Source organism: Rhinolophus sinicus, linkage group LG05 (genome assembly GCF_036562045.2).
Source record: "Rhinolophus sinicus isolate RSC01 linkage group LG05, ASM3656204v1, whole genome shotgun sequence".
NCBI classification, from domain to species: Eukaryota; Metazoa; Chordata; class Mammalia; order Chiroptera; family Rhinolophidae; genus Rhinolophus; species Rhinolophus sinicus.
This window is the reverse complement of record NC_133755.1, coordinates 115,500,605-115,527,752: the sequence shown is the minus strand read 5'-3', so window position 1 is coordinate 115,527,752 and position 27,148 is coordinate 115,500,605. Positions and strand designations below refer to the sequence as shown.

Genomic DNA, 27,148 nt, shown 5'->3' with positions numbered 1-27,148 from the left:
TTGAGAATTCTTATAAATACTTTGTGGTTTAAGAAAATGAAATTCTTTTCAGAGAGAAATATTTAACTTTTTTTGGTTGGCTTAGATAACAGCATAAGTCATAAAAACAGCTAGGGTATACTCAGTTATATAGGGAAAGTAAAATATTTTCCTACTTTGTATCAAAAAAAATGTCTTGTGTGCATTTTGTAGTTATGGTTGTTGGTTATCTGAGGAGCCATTATTAAAGATGAATTTGGCATTTTAATTAATAAGGTTATAGGCACCTTTTGTAATTGGTTCATGAGTAAAGCAGATTCTTTTAATGCTTTCTTAAATGAATAAGGTTAATCCAAATACATTTTAATGTATTTTTCCTATTTTCTGATGTTACTGAAAAACACTTTCATTTTCTCCATCTAAAAGTCACTTTGGAGTTAATGCAGATGCCTTACACCAAGAAAATTGGTACTATCCTGCTATATTCACAATGGCTGTGTTATATAGGAAACATAGTGATCTTCTATAGGATTATTATTTTTTCTTTGCTTTTTTTAGAGCTTTATAAGTTCCATGTCTCCCAAGTATTCTTTTAGAGATCTACTAACTGTAAATGTGGCAACATTGGTAGAGAGCATGGGTATAGGGGTTGATTAATCCTCACACTCCACCCCCCTAAAAAAAAAAGAAAAAAATGTACAGCAAGATTGCCTAAACATCACATGAAGGATACCATGCTTATGAACATCCTTTGGCATTGCTGAGTCAGACTTCTTTCCAATCTCTTCCTCAGTTCTACTGTATCCTTAGAATTATAAACTTAGACTTACAATATTATAGTTCTGGAAGCACTTATTGTGTTCGAGTATATTTATAAGATATCTTTTTTGTTTTGTCTTTTGTGAGAGTTACTGAGTTGAGATAATTAAGACATTAACAACACAGGGCCAAGACAATTTCAATTCTTTATATTGAATTTTTGATGCAAAATTTTATTTAGAGGTAAACTTTGACGTGGTTACTTATTTGTAACAGTTCATGTTAATTTTTATTTGCCTAGAAAACAGAAAAATCCAGACCTGAAATCTGACATTTCTACTTGTTGTCTTTCATTTTTGGCAAGTACTAAAACTGTACAGCTACCAATCAATGCCCTTATGTTAATCTGGAGAAATAGTTCTCTTTCTCGTTTTTGAATAGTTTTAATGTAGACTTGGAATCAGTTCCCTTTCCTCCACTGTCTTATCCTCCAACTTTCTTCACAACCAAGAAATGATCCTGTTTCACTTAGGATTCATTTTCTGTTTTTTTATGATAAATCTTTAAGTGTATTAGACATTAGATAAGTACACGAGTTTTCTTTCATATGATGAAATTTTAAGGAAAGTTATTCTTTTCCAGTATTATCACTATCCAAAACAGCATTATTAAACACCAGTAGACTCCTTCCTTCATTTCAACAAGCTACAGGAAAAAATAGTTTTCTTTTTGAGGCAATCCCATTTGTGGTATGTAAACTTATTAGGGAGAGCCTTTCTTTTTAGAGTGATGTTTTCTCTTTTGACCAAAACTTACCTTGAGAAATAAACTATTCTAAATTTTAATTTCATGTCTGTATTTGGTGAATTGTACATTTATCCCTATGCCGTATTTTTAACACTAAAGAAAGAAAATTACTACTTTTCTCTTTTTCAAGCATTTCAGGATATAGGGATACTAATAAAATTCAGTTTGTTCTAGATCAGTGGATACCGGAACAGAGAGGAGGTATTTCTTACCTGATAATGTGTGTGTTCCGATTCTGCTAATCCAGAAATCCAATCACATTTGTTGAAAATCATCCTTAGTTGTTATTTGTTAGGGAGTCAACTCCCTATTTTAATTTTTTTCTGAAATTCAGTCCCTAGATGTGCTTTAGATAGGGTAGAATTTTTACCTTTTTCAGAATACTGCTAAAGAAGTTTTCAACTGGAACATAGTCTGAAGAAGCACTGAGAGCAAAAAAATTCAGAGTGGTGATTGGCCACCTCTGTTTGATTGACAGGTTGCAGGGAGAAACCCATTCGTTCTGGATTAATGGAACTGGAAAACAGAAAACAATTATCAGGTAAAAAAAACCTTTTCTTTAACCTTTGAAATTCACCATTTAAAAGATGAGTCAGACCATCAAGGGAACCTACTACCAAAAGGAAAAACTTAGTGTCTTGTGAGCAGTGTGATCTCTGGCTACCACTTCTAAGAGTAACAAAAGAAAAAATGCTACAGTTACTGCACATTGTCAGCCTTTGCTGAAAGGGCTTGATTAAATGTAGATAAGATGGAATGTAAGGTGCAATTGCATTTTAAGTCTGGGTTGAAGACATGAAGCAGAATTCTATGGGTGGGGGATATTGGTGTTGTTTTATTTCCTGAATTGTGTGTTGTCTGTGGATAAATAGAGAAATTTGTTTTTCAGGGCTATTAATCTGGCACTTTTCATGAATATTCACAGATTTTGTTACTATATGTGTTTGTTATACTTCACCTCGTTAGGATGTATACTTATATATCATCATAAAATTCTAGTAACAATAGTGACCAGTTATTTATATTTTAATGCCAATTTTCTGATTACTGGTTAAATACATTTCAGATTGAAGGCCAAGGGCACGGTGCAGTATTTGACTGCAAATGCTCTCCTGATGGTCAGCATTTTGCATGCACAGACTCTCATGGACATCTTTTAATTTTTGGCTTTGGTTCCAGTAGCAAATATGACAAGGTAGAGTATGATGACTATATCTTCTTACGTTTTAATTCATGGATGTTTAGAGGGTTGTATTTGAGGGGAGATGGGTGAAAATCATTTACGCTTTCAGCATATTTGAAGAATATTCCAGTATATAGAAGAATCATATTTTAAATAGTCTGGAGACTTATGTTTTAGAGAGGAGGGTGAAGACAGTTGTTAAATCTTTTTTCTGAAATAGACATTAGATAATAATAAATAAATATAATCTTTATATTTCAGAAGGAATAAGGAACTTTTTACTTAATTAACCTGCTAGAGTGATCTAAATTGCAGTTCTTAGGTTGGAGCGTGTATAAGCTGTGGGGATGTTATCCATAAAGGGACTCTAAAATTATGTAAAATATTTTATTTATATGGATAATATGCATTTATCTGGGGTACATATCTATGGCTTTCATGTGGTTCTCAAAAATGTATAGCGTATTGATGATAGCTAATGTTTTATATGTTAAAGACCCTAAGAATAGTGACTGAAAGACTTAAATTGCTTATTTGCAGTAGAGTGGTATAAAAGGTTATAAAAATTGAATAGTTCATAGTTTAGTTTAAGGAATTCCAAATTAATCAATAAAATTTTGAAGTTACAGATGTGTCAGGCATGAGTTCATATTGTTATATTTCAAAAATTTAGAAAATGCTTATTAACTCTTGGAAAATCATGTCAATTTTTTATATTAATGTGTAAACCACACTGTAGGCTTAAGGATTTTCTTAAATTGTATAAATGATTTCATTAAAGAGCTTAATTCAAAGCTCTTTAGAATAAATAGAATTCTAAAGAATAAATTCATTGAATGAGTTTCCTTTGCAAAATTCTAAAACAAATAATACCATATTTAATAATTTAAAAAGTAAGATAAAACATGTTAGCTCTGTGAAAGTAATAGTACTGCTGAATGATTTATGCCTACATTTGATTTTACCATGTAATTTGAAATTATATAACTTATTTTTAATGTTAGTTTTTATGTATACCATTTCTTTCTTGTTCCAGAGAAAAAGCAGCTACTTTTCTGATCATAAAATTTAGTGTGGAAAATATAAAGATTTATTTACAATTAATTCAAGAGAAGAATATTCTTTTATATTGTTGCTTAATAGCATGACTTATGTTAAAATATTTGCCTTCCATTAGAAATTTATAATGATAAATTTTTATTTTTCCAATCTTTTATGGCCTTTCTGTTTACAGATAGCAGATCAGATGTTCTTTCATAGTGATTATCGACCCCTTATTCGTGATGCCAACAATTTTGTATTAGATGAACAGACTCAGCAAGCACCTCATCTCATGCCTCCCCCTTTTTTGGTTGATGTTGATGGTAACCCTCATCCATCAAGATATCAGAGATTAGTTCCTGGACGTGAAAACTGCAGGGAAGAGCAACTCATCCCTCAAATGGGAGTAACTTCCTCAGGTAAATGCTCATTTTCATAGACAGCCAAATTATTCTTTTCTTACTGAAGTCTTATAAAATTGCTAATTGGGTAACACTTTGTTTTTAATTGTTTTGAACAAATTAGAAGTAAAATGATTATTTTAAATCTCTAAATTTCTTTAATGCTTACGTATTGTAAGATGTTTAAGGAACATTGAAAATTTAAAGCAATAATTTGGTCTATATCCATTTATAACCTCTGGGGACTAATTAGATAAGTCCCTGTATTTGTTATGAGATAAGTCTATTTATTTATTCATTCAGCAACATATATTGAGAAATATCCTCCATCCCTGACGCCTGCTAAGCTGTGGTATTCAGTAATGAATTAAACAGCGATGATCTTTGCTCTCATAGCATAGATTAATAAAAATAGTTATAAACAGATAAATGTTTAAAAACTGTGATAAATGTTAAGGGGAATAATAGTGTTATGTGAGAGAGACTAAGACTAGATAACCCATTCACACTGAAGTTTGTTTTAAGAAGTGATCACCTTTTAAACGTTTATAAGTAAGATAGGGATGAAAAGTGTTGAGCTATTTTAGTGAGGTAATTAAGGGTGACTGTCAAATTAGTTATGGAATTGAATGGGAGTGGAAATGGAGACAAGGTCTACAGATTCCTTCTTCCCCACTTTTGACAAGAAATGTGGCACTAATTTATTAAGTGAAAATAATGCACTATAAAAAGTAGGTTAAACTAGTTTTGCAATTATTAATCTTTCTGTTATATTTTAGACTAGAAGAATGTTTATGAAAATAGTTTAAGTTCTGGACTCTAGCATAATGGACAAGTAGATTTAAAGAACATATATGGGATATAATATATAATGAGTAACTTTTAAATAATGAATTTAGATTCTGTAAGCAGTACAGAAAAACCAATTTCATTGCATTACAGAGAACCCACTTCTTATTTTTCTTAAAGGATTGGGCACGAAATTGCCATGAAGATGGACATATTGGCTAGGAAGGGCTGCTCTTGGAACTAGACATGCCCACTCAGGATGCAGAGTGAGGAGAAGCATTAAAGGAATAGTCCCTGCTGCTACTTGTAGAGAGTAGTACAGTCCAGCAGACCTGAATATCTGGAGTATGTGAAACTAAAATGTCTCAATACATGGACACAGCATGAACTCAAAGAATCTAAGAACAGGTAGTATTCAAGAAGTCTAGGCAGGAATTCAGATTAGAGAAGTCTCAATTATTAAAGAAGTCTTGGTCATAGGACTGAAATTAGGATGAATGTCTTCAGCCTCTTGGTGGGGCACGAATCAGGTTTTGCCCAGGTCTCAAAATTAGATAGCTAGGCTGGGATTTTAGACAAGGGAAATAAGGAAAGGACTCATTTATTAAAATATTAGTGGTACTTAATTATTGTGATTATCACTTTTTTCCTCCATTTAACGGTTTATAAAGGGCTTTCATAAGTAATATCTCATGTAGTTCTGTATCTATGATATCCCAATCCTAAAAGTTTAGAAAATGAAAATTTAGCAACAATATGTCTTCAAGTTAAAGTATATGGAATCACAGGGACTCAAACCCAGCTGACTCGCAGTCCATTGTTTCTCCTTCCATACTAAGCTGTCCTTAGAGTAAAAAGTGGACTTAATCTTGAAAATGAAATAGACACTGGTTATTAATACAGGACCATAAGAGTACCCATAGCAATAATTATGGCTTCAAAGTGAGTCACAGAATTTTTAAGTGTACTAGGTCACAGAATTCAGGGTAAACATCATTTCTCTCATTTAGACTTACCTAGTACAAAAATAGAACAAAAGAAATACTTTTTGAAAAACTTCGTTTCTAACTATATTTCTATTTGCAAACCTAGATCTATAATAAAATTTATTTTGGGAAATCCCTTAGAGTTAGGTTAAAATAGATGATGGCTATTACAATAAATTTATTTGAATGCAGTTTTGTTATATTTATACTGAACAATACACTTGAAAAGTGTTTCCTCAGTTGTAAATCTGAGCTCTATCAAAGTATTCATCAATCTTCAAACATGAGATATTTTGCTAGCAGCATACCAGGAAAGAAGCATTCATAGGAATTTTAACTTTTACCTCTGTCTACTTTTACGACATTCTAGCTTTGTTATTTTGGATGTTATTTTATCCCATTGAATTTTAGTTTTCTCTTGCAAAATGAAATAACATTATGTGCTTAATACATGTAATTTCCCCTTTCCTTATACCTTCCTTACTACTACTTCATTGCAGATTATCTTCTCTTTCTAGCCCACACTGAAAGTATGATCTCATCAAATCTTCTCTTATGTACCTTCCACACCTCATATAATTGCTCCCTTTTCTACTCATGGCAATGCTTTCATATATCTTATAATGCTTAAACATTTTTTTATTCATTCAGTAGGATTGAACATATTTATATGCCTCACGCTATGCTAGATTTAGAAATAGAATATTAAGATAAATAAGATAATCTTGCTTTTGAGGAACTAACTAGTGGGCTTCCTTTCTATATTAGGCTGAATGCTAAGACGTGTACGTATTGTTTGAGGAAATGAAAGAGGATAACAGTTAATTTTTTCAGACATTGAGAAGATTTCACAGAGGAAATATTGCGGAGATGCTATTTTAGTTGATTCTTGAAGGATAAGTTAGTGTTTATCACGTGTATACTTGAAGTATTGTGGTAAAAAGCTCCAAAGCATAAAGGTGTTTATCCTATTAGGAGAGTAAAAGAGTCAAGCAGTCCCATATGACTGGTACAGGTGAGAGCTGATGCTGGAAAAGGAGGGTGGGTTAAAAGACACCAAGTTCCTCCCTACCTCAGTCTTTGTACTGACTCTTAGCCTTCTATTTGGAGTGTCCTTATTCTAGCTCTTCAGATGGATTGCAAATTCTTCATTTTCTTCAAGCATTTAGCTCAAATGCTGCCTTCTCAAAGAGGGCTTCTTAGACTTTTCTGACTCACTATAGTGTAGCTAGTTCCTATCTCCCTTCCCTATTTTCTCTTTCTCACCATCATCTTTATTTGAACATTTTTCACAATCTGCTTTTACGTATAGATTTATTATTCAGTTTCTCAATTAGATTGTTAGGTTGTTCAGGCACCTGGATGTCTCTTATTCACCACGAGATCCTGAGTTCCTTAGCATAGTTCCTAACACATAGTAGACATTCAAGAATTTATTGAATAAATGAAGCACTAAACATTTTTTGAGAAAGAACAGGTAATCAGATTTGCCTTTTTAAAAGAAACTGATCTAAGATGAATACTACTTTATAACCTATTAGATATATGACTTTTAAGTAGTTATTTTGGTTTTCTCATCTGTAAATTGAAATTAATAATACATACCCGAGTTATTGTAAGGATTATATGAGTGCCTGAATCATGACAAACACTTAGTCAAAGTTAGGTGTCATATCATTGTTATTTTTAATAAATTAAGATTGAGGGCATGTTTCTGTTTACTTCTATCATTTCACAGTTGATCATTTTAGGTCTTTTACTCAAGCAAAATTTATGTTTAATTCTGGATTCAAAATGAGGTTAATGAGTAAAATGGTTTGAATAGTTGACTAAAGTATCCTTAGCATTTTGTGTGGTATTACATAGGACTGAACCAAGTTTTAAGTCAGCAAGCAAATCAGGAGATCAGCCCACTGGACAGCATGATTCAAAGACTGCAACAGGAACAAGACCTGAGACGTTCTGGTGAAGCAGGTATCAGTAATACCAGCCGTTTAAGTAGAGGTAAGATGTAATTCTTCTAAGTGAAACATTAAAAAAATTGAAACATTTTAAACATCCAACAGTAGAGAAGATATTAAACAAATTATGGTACATCCGTAAAATTAAATATTAGGCTGCCGAAATGATCGTGTTTTTGAAGAATATTTAATGAGCTAAGAAAATGTTCATAATATGAGGTTTCATACTGCAGATAATGAGTTTTTAACATGTATATTTTCCCAAATTTCCTATAGTAAATGTAAAATTTAGAAAAAGTTTAAAAATAAAATTATACAGTAATTTAAGAAATATAGTCTAAGCTACATTCTTTAACATCTCATCACCCTTATTGTATATCATTAAACTTTAAGAGAAAAAACACATTTATGAATGATAAATGTCCTTGGGTTTGTTTGTTTTTGCTTCTGACATAGTTTCCCCAAATTACATGGTATTTTTTTAAAGTAATTATTTTACATCTTTGTGGCTTAACAGTCAATAGTTATGATTCATTAACATGTCCAGTCAACTGAATAATAACCATATTTTGTTTTCATTAAACTTTTGCCTGTTGTTTAGTTCCAGATTTGGTAATTCATTATTTGCCACAATATAAAGTTTCATGTGGAAAATAGTATAGATTTTTTTTTCTGTTATAAGATAATGGAGAAGTGTCTCTAAATAGAACTTACTATATTAATTTTTCACTTAGGTTCGGTAAGCTCTACCTCAGAGGTTCATTCACCACCAAATGTAGGACTAAGGCGTAGTGGACAAATTGAAGGAGTACGGCAAATGCACAGCAACGCACCAAGAAGTGAAATAGCCACAGAGCGGGATCTTGTAGCTTGGAGTCGAAGGGTGGTAGTGCCTGAGCTTTCAGCCGGTGTAGCCAGGTAAAGGGAGTTGTGAATTTTTATGTGCCACAGTTGTTTGTGTTCATTTTTAATTATAGTCTTCAAAGTACTTTTTCAGCTCTGTAATTTATTTTAAATTTGCCTGAAGAGCTAGTATTTTAAACTATTGATGACTCTGGAGAAAAATTAAATTTCAGTATATATTCTTTTCTAGAATGATTCATGTAAACAATATGGGGGGGATGTGTTAGGTGAAGGGGGGAAAATCATGAATTTGGATTGATCAAATAAGAGATTTATTGAGTAGCATACTTAATTTCTTATTTAACTGTAGCTTAACACATTCCATAAGCTTATTATAAGTTTTTATGGATTTTACTCATATTTCGCACCATATCATTCAGAGGCATAGTGAAACTTATTGGTGATACATTATATTAATATTTTACATATTAAAATGATTCCCTTTTATATTTAAAAGTATACATGTATAAGTTAAAAAGTATTGATATCTTATTCTCGAGGTTCATGCTACGAGGGAACTCTATATCCAGTTCCTTTTGATTCTTTAGTAATGAATATTTATGAATGTGGTTGATATGAACCCAACTAATACTGCATACTATAATACCATACTATAATAAAAAAAAAAACGAAGATCAAAATGTGAATTTGATTTTAGGATTTTCTAGTTTTTAAACTCCAAAGATAATAGTAGTCATATACAGACAGTCCCTGACTTACGATTTTTTGACTTTACAATGGTGTGAAAGTGATTTGCATTCAGTAGAACCATACTTCAAATTTTGAATTTTGATCTTGGGCTAGCGATAGGTGGTACGATACTTGTCCATAATACTGGCTATGCAGCAGCAGCAAGCCACAGACATCAGGTATGCAATCACAGGGTGAAAAACCAGTAATCTACAGGGTACTGTGTTGCGAGCATTTTTTTGGATATTGTGTTCAGAACAAGTGTAATGTAGGCTAAGTTAAGCTATGATGTTTGGTAGGTTAGATATGTTAAATGCTCTTTTATCTTCCAATGGGTTTATCAAGATTGAGGAGCATCTATAATTAAAACAAATATTTTTTAATCTGAATGTTTATATTGATTATGCTTTTGCTTGGACAGTACTTCAGATTTGTGTTAGGATGTAGGATTAAATATAAACCTACAGTATAAATTTGAACAATGACTTGACCTGATGACAGTTATAGCCAGATTTCCTTAATAAAAATTAACTCACAGTATGTTTTTAGTTGAATTCCTGTCCACTTTTTAATTCTAATGTTAAGGTTTGAAGGGAGTACAATAAACAATATCCATCTTTTTAACAGTAGTTCTGAAGTAGTTGAAAACACAAAAGAATAAGACAGGAAATCAGAATATTTTTATTATTGATAGAGCTATGATGAATGTGGCTTTTACCTGCATGAAAGTGCTTCCTAATACTGAACCCCAAACACAGGTAATGCTGGGTTACGACGTTTCTCCCTATGGAGAAGCAACTGGTTTACATATTTAAAATGCAGAGCAGAATATATACATTGTTAAGCTGGATTTTCCTTCTAGAATTAGTTCACTTTTCCTCCCCTGGAGAAAATGAGTAGGAGGTGAAAAGAGGCTAGGAGTGGATTGCTAATTGGTGGTGGAGGTCCCTTGCACATGGAAGGAAACGTGAGGAATGGGCAATATTTGTTTCTCTCCAAATATCCTTTATCTTTTAATCTTTTTTGTTATTGGGCTTAATCATTGAGCTTATGGTCAAGCAAGGCTAATGGCCATTATTTCAAAGGGTATTTGACCTTCCTGGAGCTTTGCTCCAAACACTCAGTACTCTTTTTTTTTTTTGGAGAATTTTCCAGGGTTATGCCCCTTGTTGTAGGTAGCTTAAAATTTGCCCCTTAAGAGAAGCCTCTTAAATGGGTCAGACTAGTATGCTAATTAAGATTAAATCCAGTCACATAGCCAACAAAGGACTAATATCTATAATACATAGCGAGAACTTTGTAACTCAGCAGTAAACAAAACAATCCACTCAGAAAATGGACAAAAGACACAAACAGACATTTCATCAAAGAGGATATACAGGTGGCAAATAAGCACATGAAAAGATACTCAACATCATTAGCTATTAGGGAACTGCAAAAACCCCAATGAAATAATCTCTGTATACCTATGAGAACAGTTAAAATATAGTGACAGCACAAAATTCTGGGGAGAGTGTGGAGAAACTCGTGTTGTTGGTGGGAGTATAAAAATGGCTCAGCCACTTTGGAAAATAGTTTTGTACTTCCTTATAAACATAAACATGCTATTACAAGTGATTGCACTCTTGGGGATTTGTTCCAAAGGAATGAAAACTTACGTTCACACAAAAACATGTATACTAATAATGTATAGCAGCTTTATTTGTAATAGCCAAAACCTAGGAACAAGCCAGATGTTCTTCAGTGGGTGCATAAACTGGTATATCCACACCATGGAATACTACTCTGCTATAATAAAAAGGAACAACCTGTTGATACAGCCATTTGAGCAATCTTGAGGGAATTATGCTGAGTGAGAAATCAATTATTAGAGGTTACATACTGTATTATTCCACTTAACAGACTATTCTTGAAATTAAAAAAGTATAGATGGAGAATATATTAATGATAGCTAGACGTTGAGGGGAGGAAAAGCTGAGGAGGAGGAGAGAAAGATGGGTATGATAATTAAAAGGGCACCACAAGGGATTTTTGTGGTGATGGAAATGTCCTGTATCTTGACTGGGGTGGTAGATGCCTAAACCTACATATGTGATAAACTTGGATTAGACTAACTACACACACACACACACACACACGAGTAGAAGTAAATCTGGGGAATTCTGAATTCTGAACCTAATTGATAAGAACAAACAAAAATTAAATCAAGGCCATTCTTTTCATAAGAGTTAAATTCACTTTTCATTCAGAATTATGACCAGCAAACAGAGATTTTGCAATTAAATAAAATAACATCATATACTGTAGTAATGAAATAACCTTAGATCTATCCCACATTTGAATATTAACTCTCAACTGTGAAAACTTAAGGGAAAAAGTATAGTTCAAAGATGAAAGTATAGTTTCAAATTCAAAAATTTGAAAATTGTAAGGAATTAAAGTAAAAAATAAAATTCTCTTGTCCTTGTCATTTCAGGTTTCATGAAATTGCAATTCACAACTAATTTTCCTTAACTTTGTCTGTTGCTCAGTTTCAGCATGAGATTTCTGGATAGAGTTGAAGGTTTTTTAGTGCCGTGTTCCCCCCAAACTAAGACCTAGCCGGATCATCAGTTCTAATACGTCTTTTGGAGCAAAAATTAATATAAAAATATATATTTTACTACATAGTAAAATAAGACCGAGTCTTATAGAATAGAATAGAATAGAATAGAATAGAATTAATATAAATATAATACAATTAATGTAATATAATACAATATAAGATCGGGTCTTATATTAATTTTTGCTCCAAAAGACACATTAGAGCTGATAATCTGGCTAGGTCTTATTTGCGGGGAAACAGGGTAGCTGAAGCCTGACGTGCCTTTCATTGGAGAGAATGTAGTTATCTCAGGGCTTTAGGAGTTATATTAGTTTAACCTGAATGTTCTGTTTTGCCTCATTTTTTTTTTTTTGTTAAAGATTCAAGCTATTTTACATGGCACATGAGATGATTACAGCATACGCCCTACACTGACATAATTTTTCAAAAATAAATTGATTTCTAACCCTTGGAGCAGTTACATCAGGAATAACCATGTTCCCAGAACCTAATACTTGATTTGCCAAAGACCATAGCAAGAAACGTTAGCATGAGTTCAACTAGTTAAAGTCGTCTTTCTAGTGGTCCAGACATTTAACGCCAAATATCCAGAGTGCATAATTTATGAATTTAAGCTCAGAATTTAAGCTCTTTATCATATGCCTCCATCTGAAAAGAAAACATCAGGGGTGGCATTCCCTCTCTTGACACCAAACATCCCTGTGGGTTAGAAATCAGTTGTAAAAATTCTAGATTAGCACATGTGGCTTTTAATTCTTTTTCAGTAGGCAAGAAGAGTGGAGAACTGCAAAAGGAGAAGAAGAAATAAAGACTTACAGGTCAGAAGAGAAAAGAAAACACTTCACTGCTCCAAAAGAGAATAAAATACCCCCTGTCTCAAAGGTAAGTAGTAATTACTTTCATATTTGCTTCTTAAGTATAGTGCCCATTTGCAGACCATTTTGTAATTAAAAATGTTAATATTGTAAATAGGATATTTAATTACTGAAGTAAAATTATTAATTCTTGATTATCTTTGTATTATCTATTCTGTTTACCATTTAAAATTTTACATTTCCTGCCTTCCAGCATACCTTTTCTCCAAATGCCAATTTTCATATGCTCATTAAATCTAATAAACTACATCACAAGCCTAAGCAAGATTTTTTTTAGTTCCGCCATTGGTTGCATACTCTGAAACAGTTTTTTTGTTTTGTTTTTTTGTTGTGTGTGTGTGTGTGTGTGTATTTTTTTTTTTTTTTGCTGTTTTGCACCTATTTGTTATTATAGATTATCAAGTCAGCTATGCTGCTATAAGTAATAGGCCTAATTTTCTACATTAAAAGGTGAAATGTCTCTACTAGTTTGCTCTGTTGGTTTCTCTGTCATCCATCCTACTCTGGAAGAACTTTTGGATCTGGTGGTTTTCAATTGATCATGCCATAATCTGGGAGAGATACATATTTACCTCCTTGAGTGTCAAGGAGTCACAGTTATCTGTTCTTACTTTTTTTTTTTAACTGTAAGGTTGGTGCAAAAGTAATTGTGGTTTAACAGGTTAAAAATAATTGCAAAAACCGCAGTTACTTTTGCACCAACCTAATATATTAGTTTGAAAGCTTCAGAGTCTTAGAATCTGAAATTGAGGAGAACTATGGAACAAAGCTGGTTTCTTGATCCAGCTTTGTGCTCTATTCTCCTTCCTCTTTTTATTTGCGTTTCTTCTAAATTAGTCTACTTTTCTAGAATTCTCTTTTGTGTTTTGTGACTCTTCCCTTTAAAGGACTCAAGTAGCCCATTGCTGTTTTATACTCTTTACTAAGGATGTAATACCCTGGGATCAGTAAGACCCCACACAGAATTCCTGTTAGTATAATCTGAAATAATTATTTGGTTTTTTGGGGGTTTTTTTGTTTTGTTTTTCACGGTGGCTGAAAAGCATACCCTTTTTTTGTATCCTTTGCTGAGAATTCAAGGATATGGGGACATAAATTCATGTAATGATTGTGAGTTGTATTGCTACCACTTTTATGGATGGAATATGGTATTGTCTATTAAAATTAAAAGGATGTGCTTATCTTTTAATCGAATAGTGGTATTTCAGAGACTTTTTTAAAAAAATACTAATGTGAACGTGTGTATCCATGTGCACACACAGATATTTATAATGTCTGGTGGCAACAACTGGAATAATTTTAGTGTCTATTAGTGAAAAGGAAGGTAGTCTGTCCCCAACATTTTTAAAGAAGTGAGTTAGGGCTCAATCCATTACCTTGGAGAAATATTCATGATATGTTGTTAAGTGAATAAAAGCAAGTAAAACAGTGATGTTTATAATATGACCTTGTTTTTGTTTTCAAATGTTATGAGAATGGAGGTTTGAAATCACAGCTACTAGGCTACTAAAATTGATAATTAGAAATGTATGAATTATGAGATGTCGTCTTTTAGAGTTGCAATTTTTTTTTCTAATAGGAGTACTTGCTGTGCAGGTGGGAAGTATAAATTAATACAAAAAACTGTTCAGAAAGTAGTTATAAAATTGATTTTTGGCAATAGATTTGGTCCCCAAAATTACAGTGGCTTAAACAAGGTGGAAATATGTTTCTTTCTGATATAAAAGCCTCAGTAGGTGGTCCAGGCCTGATACAATGTCCTCAGTGTTGAGAACTGAAGTTGTTTAATTTTTATGATTGTTTTGTGTGTGAATTTGACCTCCGGCCTTACTATATCAGCATCCTCATTTAAGGCTACCGAATGGAGGAAGGCCCTGCAGAGGGCACACATGCAGAGGGCACACATGCTCTCCTGAGGAAGGTTCTTTGAAGTTGCTCTGCAGCATTTTGTCAGAGACCTTATTGGCCAGAATTCAGTCACATGAAATTTTGACAGAAAAAATTTTTTTTCTGCAAAAAGGGAGAACAGATATTGGTTGACAGTTTTTCCTTGCACTACATTATTTATTAAGACATTTAAAATGTTTGTGTTCCTTGACTTGAAGTTTTTCCTTAAAAAATTGTGGATAAAGGTTTACAAAATGGAACAAATAGCAATTTTTAATGAAATGGATTTGAGTAGATAAATATATTTATGTTAAATGAAAGAAGCAGGGTACATTATATTCTTAACAATGTATTACTCAAAATTTATGAGATTATAGTTAAACAATTTCCTTTTTTATACTTTTACATGTTTGAGTAATTTTTATAAAATTACTCAACCCTTCAGTATTCCTTTTAGAGAGAATCTGTGTGGAGTAAATCTTGTGTCCTTGTAGCATGTGAAAATGTCTTTCAATTCACTTGGCTGTAGCCAAGAGTAGGGCTTGAAGTGCAGGGAAGAGATTTAGTGACAAGGCTGGTTGTGGGGAAGGAACTGAAGAGTGTAGGTGGATGGAGAAATATGGAACGATTGAATTGAGATTTTGTAGGTCTTGGGATGCATACCTCGTCACAGACATACAGAACCTTTTTTAGGAGTACAAAGTAAGACTTACGGTTTTGGTTTTTTTCCTCTCCTTCCCTAGTGCACTATTACAATCCAACAAACTTATAAAACCAGAGCATGATGAGGGGAGAGAAAGCCGCAATACAAACAGACGTATATGACTTACATAGGGAAACTAACTAACGGAATGCATGAAATAGATGTTCAGAATAGCATGTTATTCTCAGAGGGATAGAAGGGGATATTGGAAACTTGATAAAACAAGCAATTTTGGAGAGGATTCTATTAGAGATATTTGGATGAATCATTGTTACTGAAATTGAGAATTCAATGGATGGGTTGAATAAAAGAATATGAAACACAGAAAATGATCTAGTAAACTGGAAAATCAAGTTGACGAACTCTCCCAGAATTCATCAGTGGGGGATAAAATGATGGAGAGAATGAGGGAAATGTAAAAAAATATACATATACATTTATATATATTTACATAATATGTATATAGAGAGAATATACATGAGATTAGAAGTAGTAGCATAAGCATTTAATAAGAGTCTTCAAAGAAGAGAAAATATACAGAGGGAGGAAAGAATTTTAAAAAATTAATGATCCAGAATTTCTTAGCGTTAACCCTCTGGCTAGTGTGTCAAGCAGGATAAATAAGGAAAATATATAAACTAAAAAAGTTTAAAACCTCAACTATGCACATTATTGTAATATTTGAAAACATCTAAAACAAAGAACATTTTGAAAGTTTCTGGAGAGATAAAGAGAATCCCCTTATAGTGAACATGAACTCGACTGAAGTGTTAAAATGGATTCCACTGAGCCATTGTACAGCCAGAAGAGATACGAGAAAATTGTTAAGGAATCACCTACCTTAAGAAAATTGGCTACAACCCTGACACAGTAGCATTTATGCCAATTTCTGGTTGGAATGGTGACAATATACTGGAGCCAAAGGCTAATACTAACGTGGTTGGTTTAAGGGATGGAAAGTCATGGTAGTGGTTGAAGCTCTGGATTGCCTCCTGCCACCAACTCGTCCAACTGGTAAGCCCTTGTGCTTGCTTCTCCAGGATGTCTACAGAACTGGTGGTATTGGTACTGCCCCATGTGGGCCAAGAACTGGTGTTCTCAGACCTGGCATCAGTCACTTTTACAACGGAAATAAAGTGTTGAAATGCACCATGAAGCTTTGAGTGAAGCTGTTCCTGGGGACATTGTGGGTTTTAGTGTCAAGAATGTGTCTGTCAAAGTGCTTGTGGTGGTAACGTGACTGGTGACAGCAAAAAAGTAACCCACCAGTGGAAGCAGGTAGCTAATGGCTCAAATGATTATCCTGAGGCCATCCAGGCAGAATCAGTGCTGGCTATGCAGCTGTACTGAACTGCCATCACTGTACAGGTGATGGTGCTTGCAAGTTTCCTGAGCTGAAGAAGATAGGTTGTCATTCTGGGATAAAGGTAGAAGATGGCCCCAAATTCTTAAAATCTGGTCATGCTGCCATTGTTGATATGGTTCTTGGAGAGCCCATGTGTGTTGAGAACTTCTCTGACTATCCTTCTCTGGGTGGTTTTGCTGTTCCTGACATGAGATGGGGAGTTGGTGTGAGTGTAATCAAAGCAGCGGACAAGAAGGCAGCTGGAGCTGGCAAGGTCACTGAGTCTGCCCAGAAAGCTCAGAAAACTAAATGAATATTATCCCCAATACCTGTCAGTCTGTCTTAAACAGTTGGAAGAGTGATCTTAGAACTGTTTGGCTCAATTGGCCATTTGAGTTTAATAGTAAAAAAGACTGGTTAATGATAATGCATCATGAAACCTTGAAGGGAAGGAGAATGTTTTGTGGACCATTTGTTTTTGTGTGTGTGGCTGTTTTAAGTTAATTAGTTTTTAAATCAGTACTTTTTAATGGAAACAACTTGACTAAAAATCTGTCACAGTATTTTAAGGTCCATAAAAGCAAAGTTTAATGAGAAGAGAAAAAATAGTGAGGATATAATTATAGGTTCAGTTATTTTCCATCAACACTTTAAAGATACTGCTTTTTTAATTGTATATTTACTTATTGTATGATTTATTGTGTGACATGTAAAGTCTGATGTCAGTTTCATTCTTTTTTTTGAAAGTAATCTTTATTTTTTTCTTTATTTTTTATATTCTTAAGTTTTTTATTAGTTGTAAATTATGTTTGCTGAGTTTGTTCATCTCTGTCACCATGTTGGACTTTATCAGTTTTTTTGATGATTTTTGTGTTCTCATCTGCAGAAGACTTTTCCTACTTTCATCTGCAGTAGAAGAGAGATAACCAGCTATCTGATATCCTAGTCTCATAGTGGCAGGGTAGTTTTGTGATCACCATTTTGGCTTCCAGTTTGCCTCTGTCTTTTAATATGCCTCACAGCCTGTGGTCTTTTTACTTACATCTGTTATGTAGGTTTGGTGTGGGTATAGAGAGTTCAATGTTAGGCTTAGTGTATTATTATGAATCCTGAAATCTGTATCACTTAATCAGAAGAAGTTTTTATAATTTATCATTCAGCAAGTGAATTTCAGCATGTCGCAAACCTGTGATTTAACTTGATATAATGTTAAAATATTTGCGCTGGTACTATAAATCTAGTTCACTTATATGTTAAAATATAAATTGATTTTTTTATAATTTATAAATACGTAAATTTTAAAGTAAAAAATATGCTCTTTAAGCATACTGAAAATGAATTTAATTTACTGTTTTTCAGAATCATACTCATGAGCATTTCCTGGATCTTGGAGAATCCAAAAAGCAGCAGGCAAATCAACATAGTTATCGTACGAGATCTGCATTGGAAGAGACTCCTAGACCTTTGGAAGAGATAGAAAATGGCAGTAGCTCTTCAGATGTAAGATCGCAGCCTATGTATAAATTTCTGTTTCCATTTTTTTACTTGTTTTTTTTTTTTATTTGACTTTCATTCATCACATTTATTGATAAATTTATAGATATAGCTCAGACTGGTATTTCGAGGTTCTTATGATGTTAGTGATAAATAGCTTCCATTTGCTGAAGACCTACTATGTATGTTCTAGGCATGGCACACTGAAATATTCATAATCTCAAATGCACAAGACAAATGCGTATGAATTATTCCCATTTTATACATATGAGGGATCTGAGGTTCTAAGATGTTTAGATTACACATTTACCTAACTATTAAATGGTAGACCAGGGATTAAACCTAGGTTCCTTTTACTCTAAAGCCAAGCTTTTAATTGGTACCATGTGAAACGCTAGTCTGTAGCTACAATAACTAATCAATAGGCATTTAGCATGTTTGGGTAGTTTTTAATCTCTGTACCACTTTAGCTAGCTTTCTCAATGTAATTTAAAAAATATTCCTTCTATACAGTTATTTTCATAAATACCATTGTTCTACTTCGTTAAATATTTTTTCAGCTAAGGCATTCAATTCGAATCACAAATATTATTCAATACTTAAAACCATATCCCTTCCCTTCCCCCACTTTATTTCACCCTCCTCTCCCACAGTCAGATTAAAGACTCTTTGGTCTTAGATACTAACTACACACTTTTGAACCATACTGTATTTTACAATGTTAGACATACATGGGAATTCTCTGAGTATATTCTCTATGGACAGGGCAGTATTAACTCAAACCAAGAGTATTCTAACTATACTTTAAAAGTTAGCCTCCAGTGACTTTAGCTCCAAGTATGGCCAGATCAAAATGATATGTTGAACCTGGTAAACAAATATACTAATTACATAAACTTGACACATGACAATTTAGATATACATATAAAGCAAAATATATGTGGGCTAATTATTTGCCTTATAAACTGTTTCTTTATTTTTGAAAGATTTATAGTATTTTAATAAGTTTCTATAAAGTATTAAATTAAATATTCAGCTTATTAGAAACTTAATGTATTTCCAAGTACATCTGTTACATAAGAAAAATGTACTAAATCCTTCATTTGTCTTCAAACTGATTAGTTTGTGCTTTCACATCCTTTTAGAGCACTGAATAAATTTCTAGAGTACATTGAGACCAGAATGGGACCTTGGGCACAATATATTGATTAATGGAAAAAATCCTAGTGGGGTTTTTGTTTGTTTGTTTGTTTGTTTAAATATTGTGTACTTCGACATTATGACTATTTTGTATTTAGAATGTAGAAGTATGTTTTTTTTCCTCCCTCTTTCAAAAGTAATACACTAAAGGTAGGAGTAATCAGATCATTTGTTTAGACTTTTTTCAGTTACATTAAATAGAGATAAAATTTGCTAAATAAAATTTACTGTTGGATTATGATCTTTTCATATTTGCTAAGTTTTAAAAACTATGGAATAATTAAGTAATAAATATTTTTCATTATTAAGACATCAAAAAGAAAAAAATGGTTTTTCCCAAATATGCTATTTTTTCAAAAATGATCTGAATGTGCCCAGCGAGTATAATAATAACACTGAACCATTCTTGTGGAGAGTGGTCTAAGCATTGGAGTAAAATGACTTGAGTTCAAATTAGGCTTAGTTGTTTATTAATTTTGCTGCCTTGGGTACATTTCATAACCTTTTCGAGCTTTAGTTTCTTTTATTTAAATAACTACTTCCTATCACTAGCAGTGTTTTGTACAGATCAAATACGATGATACACACAAAGTGCTTAGAGTAGTTTCTGACATTTAGTAAAGCTTATTTAATAGGAGCTGCTATTTTTATTGGAGCATAAAGTTTATTTGAGAAAGGGAAAAGTTCTGTAAGATTTTGTGACCAAAAAACCCAACTTTTATAAAGAAAATGGTTTCACAGGAATATCCTACATTGACCAGTGGATATTTACTAAAGAGAAATAGAGTGTTTGGGTAGTTTTTAATCCTCTATCATTTAGGTAAAATAATACTAAAGTTGAAATATCCTTTTTTGGTGTGATAAAGTTTGTTTTAATAATAATAAAACATAGTGTTCCAATTTTAAGCTTTTTGAAGCATCTGTAGAAAGAGAAAGCTTACATTTTTGAAAAGGCCTAAGAAGTAAAAATTGATTTGCGTTGTTAACTATGGAATTTGATATCATCCAATCTAGAAGTTATGAGGCTTTTAAAAAAACAAACAAAATATATTATTCATCCAAGAAATTGCATTAAATCCAATATTTATAAGTATTATACCTTTAGATAAATTTAGTAATTTGGATGTATTTAATAATTATAAATGTATTTAACAATTTTTTGTATAAAACTATGTTTTGTAAGTCATTTAACTCAGATTTTAATTTATATTATAGTAATATGATGGGTACTATTAGATACTACTGATATTTTCTATAGTCATGGAATGTTATTTTGTAAAATAGCACAATAAAATATCAATATCTCTTAGGAAGGTGAAGTTGTTGCTGTCAGTGGTGGCACCTCTGAAGAAGAAGAGAGAGCATGGCACAGTGATGGCAGTTCTAGGTAATTTAGTGAATTTGTGTATCTCCAAATGTAAACTGTCTAGAAAGCTGAAAATTCATTTTTACCAGTAATATACTTCAGTCTCGTTGAGTTTAAATTTGCTCCTTCAGAGTATTTTTTTTGTAGTTGTCTCAAACTTAGGAGATTGTCTTTCTGACATGTTTTCTCTAGTAGAAAAAAAATTTGGTTATTGCAACTACATCTGCAAAAATGATGCTTTTAACTTTATTTTCCTAGTTGATATTTTATCTTTTGAATGCTGAACCACAAGTTAGTTTCATTACTGTTTCTGAGAAATATTTGAGCATTAAATTATGTAATGAAATCTTGTAGAATTAACTGTCTTGTACAGTGGAATTTGTTGAATGCTAATAATAATTTTTTTTCAACAATGAGAATAATCTTTTCTTTTTCCTGTTATCCTCACCCCATCTGATCATGTAAGTGGAGTCCCTCAACTCCTTATACTGGCAATTCATTTAACAGGGCTGATATTCTTGGCTGACCTTGTAAGGTCTTAGTAGCAAGGTGTGCAGCCTTTGGAAATGGTAATTATGTTTAGCCCCTTATACTTAATTCCCTGGCAGCAGTAGCTCTCAAAATTGTCAGAGAAACCAAGAGGTGGAGGCTGTAAGAATTCCTTATATATAAGTGTTAGAATGAAGGGCTTTCCTATTTCCACAACAGTTGTTCCTAGTAATGATATAAAAATGCCCATGGTTTTGTCTGGTAGTGTTCTGCATTTGAAACAGGGCAGCAAAAGAAATAACTTTCTTGTGGTTTCAGCAGTTGGAGGCAGTTGTTGTAAAGAACATGGGCTCTTGGGTTGGTAGTTAGATCTATGCTGGCAGCAGATTTTCTGTAAGAGCTGAGTGCTCCAGAGAGTAGCAACTGTATTTGGCACGTGCCATTTACAGTGACCATGGCTGAAGTAAGTGTAAATAAATGCTCTTATTGAGGACCACCTATTCTTGGATAGATGTTTGCTGTGCAGATACATTTTCATGTATCTAGAATAGTGTCTGAAAAAATTTTTTATTTAAATTCTTTAAAATCATTTTAAATTTTAAAAATGAAGTCATGAAATCATACTAGAAAAACCCTTAATTATTTGGTTCTTATCTGTGATTGTTATTCTTGTGGGGAGACGTAGGTTAATGCCTATAAAGGACATTTAGGCCAGGGGAAGAGGTGGTAGGAGTGGAATAAAACTCCAGTAAAATCTTTCCTTTTAGGACTTATCAGGAATGTTTGGAGGGGAGTGAGGTCATATGTCACTAAATCTAGGCAAAGTGATTATTGATTTTAATACAGTATATTTTAGATTTAAAGCATTTATATTTGTAAAACTGTATAAAATCAAGTAATATTCTTATGTACTAAAATTAAAACAAAAGATAACTGGATTTTTTATTTTCCAACATCAGTTAAGTAAGACGTAGGTCTGTTGAAGGTAACTGAAAAAATGGCAAACAGGATTGGCAGTGATACATAAAGTAATAAGGACTGTATTTTTCCGAATCCTGGCATGCTTTGAAGCATTAGATATACCTAAAGTGTATGTAGATGCTAAATGAAGTTTACAATCACAGCCTCTCCACTAAGCAGGAATACTTCTAACCCTGCTAATTCAACATCCAGCTACAATGAGGGCACCGGTGCTCTACCATGGGAGTTAACCCGTCAGGAGCTCTCACCTCTCTTCAAAAACAGAATCCTTATGCCTCCTTTTTTATGTTGATACCTCCTGTGCTGTCCAGGTCTATCTTTCTACTGTTGCTAGAACCGAGGAAGGTGACTGCTCCTTATTTTTGTATGCCCCACAATATTTTGAACATATGCAACATTCAGAAGTCAATTTTTTGTTAAACTCATAGAAGGCAGTTACATTCATTATTTCAATTAAAGTTATGACCTTATTTATCTTATTTTTTTTTTTTGAGGTAAGTAGGTTAAACCTACAGAATTTTAAGAAACTGTTTGAAAGATGATTGAGTCGAAAGTTAGGGAAATATTTTTAGTGCAGTTAGTATGTACTATTCCGTCATTCCTCTTTATCACAAAATCTTAAAGTATATCTTGTGTATATATATATTTTTAAATCCCTTCTTCCCTTCTAGTGACTACTCTAGTGATTATTCTGACTGGACAGCAGATGCAGGAATTAATCTGCAGCCACCAAAGAAGATTCCTAAGCATAAAACCAAGAAAGCAGAAAGCAGTTCAGATGAAGAAGAATCTGAAAAACAGAAGCAAAAACAGATTAAAAAGGAAAGGAAAAAAGTAAATGAAGAAAAAGATGGACCAATCTCACCAAAGAAAAAGAAGCCCAAAGAAAGAAAACAAAAGGTTGATTTCTTTACAATATAAGCTGTTTTCTATGAAAATAAAGCACACATTAAAAGTTCAGTTGATGAACATATATATTGTTGAGGAGTACCAGCAAATAGTAGTAGGAAAAACTCAGAAGTACACAGTAGTGAAATAGAATAGTGCAGGTCCTCGAATGTTTCATTCAACATCCTCTTGATGTAACATTGGTGAGATGCTGTAGGAATTTAACTCTTGTTTGTATTTATTAGCCTATGGTAAGTTAGTTTTGTGATATGTCGTTTCAACTTTGTTATACAGTTGAAGAGCTTATTGAGTGAGGACTTATTGTATACCAAAACATAATTTATTTGTTTAACATGTGAAAGTATTTACTAGTAGAATTTTGTTCTGAATATTGAGCATTCAGTCTTATGAGCAGATTTTTCTTGACAGTCTGATGGGATTTATTCATTTATGTATGTCAAAAAATAATGCTACAAAACGTATTGTTTATTAGTTTTAATTGCCTTTGCCTTTTAACCATTCTCATTGTGATTCCTGAAAATAAATGGAAAACATCCAGGAACATCAGCTGGAATAAGAAAGGCCTAAGTTGTCATAGTTGACCACAAGACAAATAAGAATCTAAAGTAGTATACTACTCTTGTAATAAGCCTTTATTAATATTACACAGCATGTGAGCCATAATTAGACGGTCCTTAGGTCAGTAGTAGTGTTGGTTTGATTATTATATCTTTAGTCTGGATAATTTGAGACAGATCAGAGAAAGTAAAAGATAAATGTCATGAAAATAAGATCTATCAGATCTTAGGGAGTTGGAACTCTTTAGAAATAAGAGCTGTTTAATTTTTGCTGTAAAGTAAATGAAAAGGGACATGTTTTCTATTCCTCAGAAAATGATAAATGAGAAGCATATTTGGTTAAACAAAAAGAAAGATTTTTATTTTAAAACCTCTGGCAGTTTTAGAATTAAATGTAAGTTGTCATTTGTGGAACTAAATGTAAATACTAGGGAGTCTTACAGGGTCTTTATCCCCAGAGAGCTTTTTAAATTTTACGAATACATTTGTCATTGTGTTTATTTTATTTAAATTAGTTGAGCTTTTGTTAGTTTCAGCTTTATAATTATGAATTACTTTAATTTGGATTCTGCAGCACACTGTTCTTGTCAACTTCTTTGCTTTTGTCTGGGGAAGATTTACCAAGAGAATACCACACATTTGCCCACAGTTTTTCTCTTCTGCCTTGTCAGTGATGATAAGTGTAGGCGGACCCATTGTTTTCTGTGGTAGATTGGTTAAAGAAAACTGATTTAGTCATGTACCTGACTTAAGGTAAACACTTCTTTTTCATCACCAGACAATTATGATGAGCTTTTGAGGTTTGCAGTGTTATATCACTATGAGAACATAATTCTTTTGTCCAAAAAGTGAAGTTTACTTCATGTCGTCCCCCTTGATTTGCTAATCATTCATAAACTTAATATCTTGGGCTTTATTCAATACCACGTTTGGATCCACTGCTACTGTTTGGTAGTTTCAATTTCACTGTTTTACTTGTAGTATTGTGATAATATCTGCCACTAAATGTATGTGGGACAAATTTTAAATATCATAAGTTAGGATATTATAGACTATTCCCTTTAATTTAGATTTTGTTCACATGGTTTGGTGTTAGCCTACCAGTGGATCCAATGATGGATAAAATTGTTCTTATTCCTTAGTCTTCCTATCTCAAATAAACACATTAATATTTCCCTTCTTAGGCATAGAGTTGTGGACCTGGAAAGTAATGGAGAGATTGTTAAGTAATTAATACTTATTGCATGTATGAAAAGATGAAAATATTTTCCATATGACTAATTGGGTTTGAATTAATTAAGCAAAACACAGTAAGGCAGGTATAGAAAATGGTTATTAGAAAATAGAATTCTCAAAGGTACAGTAAGACATCTCAGATGGTATCTCACATATATCCCTTATGCTATTAAGAGCTCTGGAAACCAGGTCAATAAATTTTATTGAGTGCTTACTGCTTATAAAGCAATACAGTGGGTAAAAAGAAGTGTAAGACATACTGCTTATTCTATAAACAATGTGTGTCTAAATTGTTTGAATCCCCCAAGATAAAAATAGAAGAAATATCACATGATCTAATATGTTTAGTTGCCAGATTAATTTTAAAGATAATATAAACCAGAAATTAAATGGGGACTGCTTACCTTAGAATTCCAGATAAGGCTTCCAGAAGAAATAAGATTTAAGGTCTAGAAAAACTTCTCTGGATAGAAACTAATTACCTGTATCTCAAAAAAAAAAATCTCAAATCATGGGGCTAGAAATTTTGAGGAATATTCAATGCATTTTATCCCCTAAGTGGTTTTAAGTACTAAGTGACAGAAATCTACTTTAACCAAAAATTCTAGGTTCCCGAAGAATTATTGGGAAATATGATTGATCGTTATAATGATTCTTGGCTGTGCCATAGTCTTACAATTACAAAGATGGTTCTTCCTATTTAATATCCAACTTACCTGCTTCATGTAAGAATTGTTAGCTATCCCAATCAACATAGAATTTTTCTTATGGGGAGAAATACTTGCCTAGTACAGTTAATAGTCCATTTGAGCCTGGAATTAACTTTTAGACTTTTCCTACTTAGTTTTTGTTAAAGGACACCTTTTTCAAAATACATTGTAACTTAAAACCTCAATATGTAAAACTGATAAAAATCTGTGCATCTAACTCTGTGAGGTACTCAGTACATAACAACAGTGGCTACTCAGTAACTGTTCAGATATCATTTGACTTAACATCTCAGATCTTACACATATAAAACTTATTTTCTAAGCTTTATTCTCTAATCTGCTCCACTCTTGTCTTTCTCATCTCAGCAATAACAACTCTTTTAGTTATTTACACCAAAACCCTGGTATTACCCTTAATTCCTCTTTTTCTCTTATTATACATCCACCTATCAGGGAATTAACCTAGCTCTCCTAAATGTCTTGATTGTTTTCACCACTTTTTCTTTCACACTAGTGTGAGCCACCATGAACTCGCACTTGTATTACTGCAGTAGTCTTCCATCTATCTTCCTGCTTCTTCCCCTTTTCCCCCAGTGTCTATTCTCTAAAGCAGGGGTTGACAGTCTTTCTCTGTAGACCAGCTACTCTGCCATCGTAGCCCGAAAGCAGCCATAGACAAAATAAATTAATGGGTATGGCTGTATTCCAATAAAATTTGATTTATAAAATCAGATGGCAGGCTAGGCTTGGACTTTGGGCCATAATTCGCAAATCCCTGCTGTCATGAATCCAGAGTGGTCCTTTTAAAATGTAAGTCAGAGCCTTTCACTCCTCTGACTAAAATTCTCCTGTAGATCCGTGTCACATATAGTAAATGCCAAAGTCCTTTTCCCCTCCCTTACTCTCCAAAAAGAGAGTGCTTCTGATGTGTTTGCGAAACAGCAAGGTGTGGTTAATGAAGAGCAAAATTAATATTGAGTAGCAACTACAGCAGTACCTGCTGAAAGTAGTGTTCTGTGATATTCTATTATGACATTGCTTCTTTTAAGGAACTGGCATTAACTCAACCATAACTGCCTTTTTTTTTTTTTAAACACAGGAGAATAAAATTTTGAAGTCTCATGTGTAAATACTAAACCAAAACATTTTTAATCATTTGGGTGAAGTTTCTCTGCTTATATTAGGTTGGTACAAAAGTAATTGCGGTTTTTGCAATTGTTTTTAACTGTATAAATTGCAATTACTTTTGCACCAACCTAATAAATAATATTAGGTTTCAAAGGCTCTTAGAA

General features: G+C 32.9%; 1 protein-coding gene across 1 annotated transcript in view; it reads left to right on the top strand.

Moving 5' to 3' along the window:
• PHIP (PHIP subunit of CUL4-Ring ligase complex) overlaps positions 1-27,148 on the top strand; it is a 118,957-nt gene that overhangs the window by 56,909 nt on the left and 34,900 nt on the right. The window contains exons 16-23 of the mRNA XM_074333220.1: positions 2,612-2,740; positions 3,963-4,188; positions 7,812-7,949; positions 8,641-8,824; positions 12,869-12,986; positions 18,274-18,414; positions 20,919-20,995; positions 23,116-23,344. Coding sequence (XP_074189321.1) covers positions 2,612-2,740; positions 3,963-4,188; positions 7,812-7,949; positions 8,641-8,824; positions 12,869-12,986; positions 18,274-18,414; positions 20,919-20,995; positions 23,116-23,344 — 1,242 coding nt within the window. The remainder of the gene's footprint in view (positions 1-2,611; positions 2,741-3,962; positions 4,189-7,811; positions 7,950-8,640; positions 8,825-12,868; positions 12,987-18,273; positions 18,415-20,918; positions 20,996-23,115; positions 23,345-27,148) is intronic.